Consider the following 13,121-nt stretch of genomic DNA (forward strand, 5'->3'; position numbering starts at 1 on the left):
ACAGGCATCCTAGTGCTTCACATAGTCACCACGACAGGCATCCTAATGCTCCTCATAGTCACTGTGACAGGTTATCCTAATGCTCCACATGGTCACCATGAGAGGCATCCTAATGCTCCACATAGTCACCATGACAGGCATCCCAATGCTTCAAAGTCACCATGCCAGGCATCCCAATGCATCACATAGTCACCATGACAGGCATCCTAATGCTCCACATGGTCACCATGACAGGCATCCTAATGCCCCACATAGTCACCATGACAGGCATCCCAATGCTTCACATAGTCACCATGACAGGCATCCTAATGCTCCACATAGTCACCATGACAGGCATCGTAATGCTCCACATAGTTACCATGCCAGGCATCCCAAAAGTCTTGTTGTTGCTAATGCTCCACATGGTCACCATGACAGGTATCATAATGCTCCACATGGTCTCCATGCCAGGCATCCCAATGCTCCACATGGTCACCATGCCAGGCATACCAAAAGTCTTGTTGTTGCTAATGCTCCACATGGTCACCATGCCAGGCCTCCTTATGCTCCACATGGTCACCATGCCAGGCATCCTAATGCTCCACATGGTCACCATGCCAGGCATCCTAATGCTCCACATGGTCACCATGCCAGGCATCCTAATGCTCCACATGATCACCATGCCAGGCATCCTAATGCTCCGCATAGTCACCATGACAGGTATCATAATGCTCCACATGGTCACCATGACAGGCATCCCAAAAGTCTTGTTGCCAATGCTTCAAATGGTCACCATGCCAGGCATCAGAAAAGCTTGTTGTTGCTAATGCTCCACATGGTCACCATGCCAGGCATCCTAATGCTCCACATGGTCACCATGACAGGCATTCTAATGCTCCACATAGTCACCATGACATGCATCCCAATGCTCCACATGGTCACCATGCCAGGCATCCCAATGCTCCACAGTCACCATGACAGGCATCCCAAAAGTCTTGATGTTGCCAATGCTCCACATGATCACCATGCCAGGCATCCCAATGCTCCACATGGTCACCATGCCATGCATCCTAATGCTCCACATGGTCACCATGCCATGCATCCCAAAAGTCTTGTTGTTGCCAATGCTCCACATGGTCACCATGCCAGGCATCTCAATGCTCCACATGGACACCATGCCAGGCACCCCAGCTGAGACATTCCAAAGACTTACAAAAATGATACTAACAGCCGCCTTGCTAGGCACTCATTGTTAAGAGGATAGTGTTAGGACTGGTCAGCCTGTTGTCAGGATAATGTGACTAGGTGGGGCATCATGCCATATGTCTGCAGCTTGATGCCCCAGTGTTAGACATCACTATAAACTGTCACACTGCAGACATGGTAGCAATATAACTGAAACATTGTTAAAGCTACACTAAAAAATCTTAATCACACACAACACACACACTTCTTCCAAATGGGTAACTATGGCAACATGTAGTTTTCACTAAGACTTCTTAAAATATGTTGATTCTCAATGAAAAGGGTGCTAATTAGAACGTCAATATGGCTGCTATGATATCCATCTTGAAAAGATTGTTATAGCTTCTTCTGATGAACAACAGATGATCTGTAGGCAAGGGGTTTCACTTAAAGGCTTTTTATGATATGTAGGCAATGGGTTTCACTTGAAGGCTTTTTATGATATGTAGGCAAGGGGTTTCACTTAAAAGGCTTTTTATATGTAGGCAAGGGGTTTCACTTAAAAGGCTTTTTATGATCTGTAGGCAAGGGGTTTCACTTAAAAGGCTTTTTATGATCTGTAGGCAAGGGGTTTCACTTAAAAACTTTTTCTGATATGTAGGCAAGGGGTTTCACTTAAAAGGCTTTTTATATGTAGGCAAGGGGTTTCATTTAAAAGGCTTTTTATGATCTGTAGGCAAGGGGTTTCACTTAAAGGCTTTTTATGATATGTAGGCAAGGGGTTTCACTTAAAAGGCTTTTTATATATAGGCAAGGGGTTTCACTTAAAAGGCTTTTTATGATCTGTAGGTAAGGGGTTTCACTTAAAGGCTTTTTATGATATGTAGGCAAGGGGTTTCACTTAAAAGGCTTTTTATATGTAGGCAAGGGGTTTCACTTAAAAGGCTTTTTATGATCTGTAGGCAAGGGGTTTCATTTAAAGGCTTTTTATGATATGTAGGCAAGGGGTTTCACTTAAAAGGCTTTTTATATGTAGGCAAGGGGTTTCACTTAAAAGGCTTTTTATGATCTGTAGGCAAGGGGTTTCATTTAAAGGCTTTTTATGATATGTAGGCAAGGGGTTTCACTTAAAAGGCTTTTTATATGTAGGCAAGGGGTTTCACTTAAAAGGCTTTTTATGATCTGTAGGCAAGGGGTTTCACTTAAAGGCTTTTTATGATATTGAGGATGTCATAAATCATCCAGTATGGCTGTCACAATGGCTGTCTTGATAATCTTATTGTCACTACACCCCTGAATAGATGTAACACCGATATGGGATTTTTATACAGAGACTTGTAATAATATCTACTTGGTCTGATATGAAAAAGGTGCCAGTCTGACTCCAATATGTAAACCACAGTAGCTAATTTGCAAAATCTTGTTATCGCTGAAGAATATCAGAGATGGTCTCAACACTCATGACTTCAAAGAAAGAAATGGTCTTAAAGATCTTGCATTCTGGGTAAATTCATTTTGGCAGTAGAGCATCAGTCTCAACATGGAACTCTTGTTTTTACTTAACCCAGTTTGTGGACGTGTCTGAAGAATGATACAACTTTAATAATACTTCAAAAATATTATTCATGGATTTAACCAAGCTTAGCATGTGGTTGTATCTAAACATTTTCTAAAAGATCATTCATCTTCTATCTATGATATCAGAATCATTGTTAAAGTACATGATAACAAACTTATTTTGTGATCACATACATTTGTCTTGCTAAGATGTGGACTTAGAAATGTAATAAATAGTTTTGGAAAAAAAATGACAGAGATAGTTTAGATATTCAGCAGAATAAGATGACAGAAAAGTGGAATCCTGGAAATTCTTTTCAGGCAGTTTGAAGCTTAGTTGAGGGACTCTTTGATCAAGATTGAAAATTTATGTCAGAAACCTAGGTTGACACGTAAAATCATCATTGTAATAAAAATGCATTATTTAAAGAAGCTATAGATATTATATTGCTATAAAGCCATTTCATTACCTTTTGAAGTAGGTGGCTCAAAATTAAATGTACAAGGCTGTCAGAACAACAGCTGTAAAATGTAGGAATTTGTAATATTAGAAGCATCTGAGTGATAATGATTGAGCTATGTAAACCTTTTCCTGATCAGGATCCAAAGTGGATGTAATAAACAATGTTTCACTAAAATTAGTCTAAAAGTGACTAAATTCAAGCATCTCTCTTAACATTACAGAAAATTGATTAACAAGATTCTGAGACTAACAGATTGATCTTGAATGACATCATCAGCAGCCATATTTATGGTATTCTGGTAGATTTACCATTGATTTTATATGGTGTTTGGAAGATGCAAAATCTTCATTGAATTTCAAGATACTGTTACAGAAATTACATACATAGACCACAAAACAGGATTTCTGTTAGTATCTATATTTGTAATTTATAAGTTGATTTTGCCTCAGTGTGCCTTGTTAAAAATGGTCAATTTTGATGGTTGTTAATCATCAAGGTAAAATGGACAGAATATCGTCTGCTGGTGACCTTATTTGGAAATATCTATAGAACAAAATAAATACTCTGTTTACATTGAACTATGTTGACTTTGCCTATATTATTAGATCATGGTCAAAAAATCAGTGTCATAAAATCCAGTTTGATTAAAGACATTCTGAAACAGAAAAATGTATAGATCAAAAGCTAAAGAAAGGAATGTAACTATAGACTGTTATACATGTACCAAAGTAACTAATCTAAGAAGTTTAAATTTATGTGTTGATGTGTTCACAGTGTATCAAGACATACAGTTTCTCATTCAGCTTTCCCTTTTGTGATTAAGACTTTAAAAAATTGAAGCAAAAAAAATAATTGACAAAATCAATTTCTTCTAAAATGAAAAATGGATGAATTAATGGATTCCACAATCTTTGATAAAAAGGAATATTATTGCATACATTTTCTAAATAGAGGTTATACCAGCTGACTAAAAAGTATGCTCATATTTAAAAAAGAATGCATTCAGTAGAATACATACATTTTAATTTTACTCCTTGGACTTTTTCTCATTCTTTTAAATTGAAATTAGAAAAATCCTTGTCATAATCTGGGTGTAATAAAATTTTGCAATATTTTCAAAATTTTAGATAATTGCATAAATTAGAGTGAGTTTTGCATATGTTATTTATCTTGATTTTCATCATTTGTTCCTTAATTTTCAGCCATTTTCTTGTTTGGTACTTTGGCCACTAAGGGTGATCACTCCTACATATGCAAGGTGCAACTTTTTTTAAAACATGCAGAGAATGAAAAGTCATAATAATATTTGCAAAAATACAGTTTCCATTCATAACATGTTCTCAGAATGCATAATATAAATATTTTAATTTTTCTCCCCTAATGTGACTGTATTTTCTCTTTTGTAGCTGTTAGATTTGAATGGTTTTGGAACTCTCTGAATGGTTTTATCTTTCCTGCACATCCATACATGTTTGTCTCGAATTCGGGCCTTCTTTATTTCTCTGAAGTTCAGCTAACGGATGAAAAGAAATACTACTGTATTGTGACCCTCACAGCACCAGCTGAGTACAGTATGGCCACTTATCAACCACCCAGTAGAACCAGTCTCCCCGTATGGCTCAGGGTGACCGGTTACAGTACGTACAATATTATCCTGAATATAATTTTCTCATTTGACCTTTGTTTTTGCTTTTAAATAATAATATGTTTACTCTACAAGGAAACCAAAATAAAGCCATATTAAAGGTAAGTCAGGAAAAAAAGAAAGCATCAGTATGGAAGTTGAACCATGGTGTCTGTCTGGTTCAGGTAATAGACTCAGAATTAGAATTGTGTGGTTTTGATTTACACTAGTGGATCAGCCTGGATCAGTTGCTGCCATATGTATTTGATCTAGGCACATTGATCTGCCTAATCTGCATGATGTAACTATCAGTTGATGCTGTACTCTAAAAACACAAAACCAGAATCAAACCTTTGATGAAAAAAAAGAGGAAATAATGAGATTGCTTTTTTTTTTCTTAGGGTAATTTTTTTTTAATGGATTTAAAAGTTGCTCTATATGAAATTAAGGATTCAAATAATGATGATCAATTTGTAAAAATATTAATACCCTATCCATTTGTAGAAATATTAAGACCCTTTCCCCAATCCATGTTTTCAGGTACTGACTAAAATTGTTTTATTGGCAAAACTGAAGAAAAAACTGAATACTCAAAGGAGTCATTAGCATACAAGCTTGTAGTCCTTTTATGAATACTGAAAGGAGTCATTAGCATACAAGCCTGTAGTCCTTTTTATTAATACTCAAAGGAGTCATTAGTATATAAGCCTGTAGTCCTTTTTATGAATACCCGAAGGAGTCATTAGTATATAAGCCTGGAGTCCTTTTTATGAATACCCAAAGGAGTCATTAGTATATAAGCCTGTAGTCCTTTTTATGAATACCCGAAGGAGTCATTAGTATATAAGCCTGTAGTCCTTTTATGAATACCCGAAGGAGTCATTAGCATACAAGCCTGTAGTCCTTTTTAGGAATATTCAAAGAAGTCATTAGCATACAAGCCTATAGTTCTTTTTCTGCTAGATAGATACTGAGAGGAAGAACTTAACAATGTGATAATTAAAATATTGTACTTCTCTGTGGTCTAGTTTTTATTCTTCACTTGAGATGTGAGGGTATATAGGAATCATCATGTCTAATCATTTGGCCATTAATCTCTTTGGCACACAATCTCTTAGTTTTTTATGGATATTCATGACATTTTGTAAATATTGTAGTTATACCTGAAGATGCATACATTATAAAATTACTGTGCTCCTACAATTAGGATACAGATTATTGTTCTTTATTAGTTAGAGCAGAACAGAATCTTGTTTACACAAGTAGTCTTGCTGGTTTGATTGGATTACCATGAAACCTGACAAATGTTAGGATCATCTTAAGATATGCATATTGACAAATCACCCTGCCTCTGCAATTATTTTTCGAGTCCTTATATTTTTTTCATTTTGTTACTTACTCTGAGAGTTATTGTCTGTTATTTACTTAGATCCTAGCACAGTGTATGGCAGAATTTTGTGAATGCAAATAGTCGCAGTTTTGCTGGATGGCCATACAAGTTTGCGTTTGTTATGGTCATTATTTAAAGATGCATATGTTAAAAAAATTTACTGGCCATCCACATTTTTTTATTAGAGTTATTGCCCTTATTCACTTGTGGTAGAATGCATTGTATGACAGAATGCATTGTATGACAGAATGCATTGCATTGTATGACAGAATGCATTGTATGACATTGGATGACAGAATGCATTGTATGACATTGGATGACAGAATGCATTGTATGACAGAATGCAATTAGTTCTGCAGTTTTTGATGAATCACTGAAACATATTATGATCAACATATCAACAAATCAAAGTGTTCCTGCAACTTTGGTTACTATTATTGCTCATTTTGGCTTGGAGCTGGACGGAATGGCTGACAGAATGTTGTGAATGCAACTAGTCTTCCAGTTTTGAATGGATCTCCTTGAAACTTCGGAATGTTGCAGCCATCATCTGAACATCCACATTTCAACAAATGATTTTTCTTTTACAATTTCTTATAGAGCTGGTGCCCTTGTTAGTCCTGAAGCTGAATGCAGTATAAAGTGAAATGTTGTAGTGTAGTTTTGTATGGATTGCTGTGTAGCACTGCATATTAAGGTCATTGTAGTGGTGTTTTGTATGGATTGCTGTGTAGCATTGTGTGTATTAAGGTCATTGCATTGTGGTTTTGTATTGATTGCTGTGTAGCATTGTGTGTATTAAGGTCATTGCATTGTGGTTTTGTATGGATTGCTGTGTAGCACTATTTGTATTAAGGTCATTGTAGTGGTGTTTCATATGGATTGCTGTGTAGCATTGTGTGTATTAAGGTCATTATAGTGGTGTTTTGTATGGATTGCTGTGTAGCATTGTTTGTATTAAGGTCATTGTAGTGGTGTTTCATATGGATTGCTGTGTAGCATTGTGTGTATTAAGGTCATTGCATTGTGCTTTTATATGGATTGCTGTGTAGTACTGTGTGTATTAAGGTCATTGTAGTGGTGTTTTGTATGGATTGCTGTGTAGCATTGTGTGTATTAAGGTCATTGTAGTGGTGTTTTGTATGGATTGCTGTGTAGCATTGTTATGTATTAAGGTCATTGCATTGTGGTTTTGTATGGATTGCTGTGTAGCATTATGTGTATTAAGGTCATTGCATTGTGGTCTTGTATGGATTCCTGTGAAGCATTATGTGTATTAAGGTCATTGCATTGTGGTTTTGTATGGATTGCTGTGAAGCATTGTGTGTATTAAGGTCATTGCATTGTGGTTTTGTATGGATTGCTGTGAAGCATTGTGTGTATTAAGGTCATTGCATGGTGGTTTTATATGGATTGCTGTGAAGCATTATGTGTATTATAGTTTTAAAGATGCATATGATGACATCTCGATGCACCTAAGATTTTTGTAAGAATTATTACCTTTTATTATGGTAACATCTTGATGCAATATGACGAAATTTTATCCTGCAATTGTCACTGAATTGTTGTGACATTTAGTGCATATAATGGTAAGATGTGTTTGAATACAAAGTCATTGTACTGAGACAGATATTAATATAAGCAAATTGCTAACATTTCTTCACTACTTTTCTAGGTATGATTTCTTACAATGATAATGTAGCACATTCATATATGTACATTAGTAACATGTTTAAAATTGACTTTTCGACTGTTATATAATTCTAAACTTTTTTAAAATACAGGAAGCTGTTTGTTTGGATTCTCTACTAATTTATCTTTATAAGGTAGTAATTGGGCTATTTTCTTTTCTCAAACAGGAGTGGGAGATTTTGGTCCTATCATCCACACTCATATTTTTCCAACACCAGCTATGAGGGGAGGTATTATTCGTATGGAATGTATTGCTTATGGGACGTAAGTATTTCTTAGATTGTTTTAAGTATACAGCACCTAAATTGCCATCTTATATACTTCTTTGGTTTCAGACTGATTTGTGGCACCTGATTTTATGCTACGAGCTGTTGTTAGATGTGGCATGTGATTTTATGCCATGAGCTGTTTTTAATATGCCATCTGGCATTTGATTTTATGCCATGAGCTGTTTTTAATATACCATATGGCATGTGATTTTATGCAATGAGCTGATTTTTAATATGTGAATTTCATGCTCCTTGTTATTCAAAGGTGGAGAATCTTCATTTCATTTGTACATACACCTTTCCTTCTATTCAGCACACAGTGTTAGTACAGCTAGTCCAGAACCCATGAAACTTGTAGAATCTTATGTTCATCACCGAAAGATGTTCATATTGACAGACAACTGTGCTGTCACTGTTGTTATAAGAGTTATTGCTTTTATTTACTTGCAGCTGAATGCAGTGTATTACAGTCTAGTGAATGCAATTAGTCTTAAATTTTTTAATGGATCACTATAAAACTTTGTAAATTATAAGGTCATCACCTGAAGATGTGCATGTGTACAATTCCCACAATATTTATAAGTCATTGCCCAATTTTATCCAAAGCTGATTGCATTGTATGGCAAAATCTTGTGAACACTACAAGTCTTACAGCTTGAATCAATCACCATGAAACTCAGTAAATGTATGATCATCATCTGAGGATATGCATTTCCGAAGATCTCTTTGTATCGACAATTTTTATTAGAGTTATTACCCTTTGCTTCCACAATTTTTATTAGAGTTATTACCCTTTGCTTGTTGTTAGAGTTATTGCCATTTCTTTCTTGCAGCAAGTATGCAGTGTTTATATCATAGTTGTACACTTTACATACAGTGTGTTATCAATATTCAAGGCCACTAATTTGGTGGAGAATCCTAAAGTAAATTACAAAAAGTGTAAATATATGTGCATTTCATTGTAATCTAAAGCAATGGATGAAAATTGGAACCAATGATTTGACTATTACATTGCAACTTAAAGTATCAATTCTCAAACCATCCATTTTTTGTATATTTCTGCAAGTGTATGTAAATGCAGTCATGTATGTACATTTACGAGATTAAATTAAATATTAATTGTTGTTCTAAAATTCAATACCAATATAGTTTTACCAAAGTATATTCATTCCTGATATCATCAAAATACATCCCGATGAAAATTCATGATTGCTATACACTTGTACAGTGGTGGCCAGGTGCTGAGCAGGGTTAAGAAAAGAGGATGCCGGGTCTGTCATAACAGGGTAGTACAAATTGTTTTCAATGCACATACAGCTTTCATTGTGACATAACAGTGTGCAACATTCAATCCGATTTGGATCACAACTTGTGATTGACCTCATCCATACTTTAACATTGACTTTTGCTGTATGTAATTTTCTGGGCATATAAATAATGACCTTCCAAACTAATAAACATAACAAAGTGAATAATTGCCATTTAAATTAATATGTGTAATCAAATTCAAAACAATGACAGCAATTACATGGAATAAGTTTAGCTTATTATTATGAAATTTTCTTGGTATAAACTTGTTTATTGTTTTGTTTATGTCCAGTAAAGAGTTGTTTGTGCCTTTTTTCTTGTTTGTGCACTATATATGTATACATACAGATAACTGAGTACCCCAAGGAGAAATATTCCTGTGCTCATCATTTTTGTCAAACCCATTTTAGTGGCAAGCATGATGTGATGGCAAATTTTCTGAGAGTATCATCATCCTCAGTTAAGGTTTTGATTGTTTTTCATTTCCTTGTATTTCCTAAGCCATATAATAGGTTTTCATTATATTTGGTATTAATTGTTATGAAGATAAAACAATTTATCCAAGTACCTGTGACAGAGAAGTTAGCTGATCAACTTACTTTATACTCCTTATTTCATTTCATTTGTCTCAGCTGATCTACAGCAGTGGACAAAGAATTATTGAGAGAAAAAAATTCATAGCATGAAAATGTAAATCCCTAGCCTAAAACATATAAAAAGGTGAGGAAATAATTGTGCCTGATGAATAACTTATGTGTTGAATAAATTGCAAACGGGAAGGTTTATTATTTTAAGGAAGAATTGGGTGAGAATAATTAATAAAGTTGGGGATTTGCACTGAGAGAAGGAAATCCTAGTTGCGGGTACATCCATTATCCATAGTCAATCAAGAATTGTTCAGAATTTTAAAAAAAAACTTTTCTCAAAAACTGATTGACTGATCTGGACTAAGGCATACCAATAATCCAATATGCCAGTACATTGCAATACAAAGCATACCAATATTCCAATATGCCAATACATTGCAATACAAATCATCCAATATGAGTACAGTAATATCATTATACTGAGGTTTATTTTGTCTTCAGCAACATTTTTAAAAATCTGGTACTGATTTAGAGTACACCTCTGTTTTCCAAAAAGTTTAGGGTCTTATCCAGTATAGCAGCTACCAACTGTAAACATCTGAGGAAAGAACTCAAATTGGAGTAATTTCTCATTTAAAAGTGCATTTGGGATCATTACATTTGACAAAGCCATCATTGTGTGTAATCTTTGTAAAACTGAAATCAAAGATGCAGATGGTAAGACAAAATCTGTCAACACATTTATGGCATCACTGTTGATCACTATCCATCACTACCTTTACGTGGGCCCCGAGTGGCACAGTGGTCTAAAGCGCTCTCCGTTACGGATCATTGCCATCTCACCTCTGTCTGTGCGGGTTCGAGTCTTGGATTCAGCCAATGTGGGTATGTGAGAAAGCTTGCCAGTAGCTTCTCGTGGGTCGGTGGTTCTTTCCGGGGCTTTCCCGGGTTCTTCCTCCACCATTAATACTGGCCGCCATGTATAGCCTATCATGTGCTGAAAAATGGCGTTAAACCCTACAACAGCAACAACTACCTTTCTGACAGGCTTGGTAACAGTGGCTTTGTGTCATTCATTACAATCTTTATGTAAGTAATACATGTACTGCATGGGAGGTCACTACTTGCCCTGCTTGTTTTGGTGAACGTGGATTTTTCTTAAGATTTACAACAATGTATTTGAAAATACCTTACAGCATCTAATAAGCAGACAAATTTTTGTCCCATCTCTTTATTAACTTTGTTTTCAGAATATAATTTTCAAATTCGGGATGTGGTATTCTTGTACCATTACTATGAAACTGTAATGTGCTGATTGTTTATCTATACAAGTAACACTGAGTTGTACTCAGTCATTGTGTTCTGACATTTAACATCACTATGTTGAGGATAGTAACTAGTGGAAAAGTATTGGTGGATTTAGTTCATGTGACGATTTCATTCATTTGTGTGTTGTTGTTTTTTTAAGGATGCTTTTGCTTTGATTTTGAAAGGAAGGCAATTGCAACTTCACTGATGCATAGTTAAGACAATCCTTGCAGTGTATCTTGGGATGATGGTGTGGTTTACCTAAACAGGGTTACTTTCAAAGGTTCATTTAACATGACTTAAATATTGGTACCTCATCTAGATTCCAATATCTGTTCTCCATCTACTACTAATGTTGCAGAGCCGTGCCACTGGATGAGTGTATGTCACACATGATAGCTGGATTACTCTTTTCTAGGGTTTATTAAATATTTCTTAAAGTTCTAACTCATGCAATTCAAGGAGGAATATAATAAGCTTATGGCCATTTTAGGCCATGAGTAAATGTTCCTTTTTTTCTCTTGTCAGGTTGCCACTTTACTACTCCTGGAAAAGAGCTAATGGACAACCATTTTCTGAAGGTACAGAACTCTCAGATCTAAACAGGGTACTTACAATAAAAAATGCCCAGCTGGATGCAGAGGGAGATTATATTTGTGAGTGCACAAGAGCTCAGGCATATGCAGCAACCAACATCACATTGGTTTTGGAATGTAAGTTCTGTTTAGTCCATAATATATTTTTGTGCTTGTTCAGGAAACAAAAATGTCTGTTTGTGCTTCATGGCTTTGTTTACTTTTCAAAATAACTGGACCATAATCTGCCATGACATATTTTACTGTGATATCAGGGCCAATGTTGTTTGTTTTACTAATTAGTCTTGAAAAACTGCATTGACCCAGATATGCTGGCATGATTTATGATGGTAGATGCAGTTTGCAGAATGCCTTACTTAGAGGTGAGTATTTATGGTAGGTGGCTGCTTGATACAAATCCATTTAATTCTAAAGTTATTTCATCGGCACCTTAAGAATATGGATGTTTAGGTCAGGTGATTGCTGAATAGATGTGAAATTTAAAGCAGGTTCAATTGTACCTGAATACTTAAGTTTTAATGAAAGGGACAACTTTGTTGTTTTTAACTTGGATTATGCAAGCATGGCAGGCTTGTCAGATGAACTGGAATTTTTGCATGAAAAGGTAGAAAAATAAGTGTCAGCAAAAAGACAGTCATGTAATTTTAAGTTCTGTTTTATTGTGTACTCAGTGATTGTTCCAATCTAATTTTCTTTCAAATCAAAATTAGAAACTTAATCTAGTTTATGGAAGATTGGATACACATTGAAAGATATCTGACCATATTTTGAAGAGGCAAATATCTTAAAGCATTTGAGCAAGATTGGATCACTGATATCATGAAACAGTGGCTGTAGATTTTTAATCCACCATTGGGGAGGGACATGGGTCACTATTGCAAATCTTCATGATTTTCAAATTGCCTGTGGCACAGCAGGATATATTAGTTAAATTGTTCATCCACCTTCTTCCATCTCGTCATCCATCATCAACTGATGGTTACAGTTTTTTTTTAAAGACAACATCTCTTGTTTTCATAAGTCTATTATTGCCATAATTTTCCCACAGCTGCTTTGGAGGGGGCATGCCAAGAGATTTACAGCCAATTGTGTCAAAAGGTCAAAGATCAAGGACACAATGGTCGGTTGCTTAAGTTTTAAAAAAATCTTAAACTTTTGTACG

General features: G+C 35.5%; 1 protein-coding gene across 2 annotated transcripts in view; it reads left to right on the forward strand.

Moving 5' to 3' along the window:
• The window catches only part of LOC149781867 (contactin-3-like), a 199,050-nt gene that overhangs the window by 96,127 nt on the left and 89,802 nt on the right, over window positions 1-13,121 (forward strand). For both annotated transcript variants that reach the window (XR_016414810.1, XM_089936061.1), the window contains exons 8-10: window positions 4,592-4,822; window positions 8,059-8,155; window positions 11,892-12,076. Coding sequence is in view for 1 of the 2 variants with exons in the window: in XM_089936061.1 (XP_089792187.1) it covers window positions 4,592-4,822; window positions 8,059-8,155; window positions 11,892-12,076 (513 nt within the window). In the remaining variant the exon portion in view is untranslated. The remainder of the gene's footprint in view (window positions 1-4,591; window positions 4,823-8,058; window positions 8,156-11,891; window positions 12,077-13,121) is intronic.

The sequence above is a fragment of the Sinohyriopsis cumingii genome, chromosome 15 (genome assembly GCF_028554795.1).
Source record: "Sinohyriopsis cumingii isolate HCF-2022 chromosome 15, ASM2855479v2, whole genome shotgun sequence".
Lineage (NCBI taxonomy): Eukaryota > Metazoa > Mollusca > Bivalvia > Unionida > Unionidae > Sinohyriopsis > Sinohyriopsis cumingii.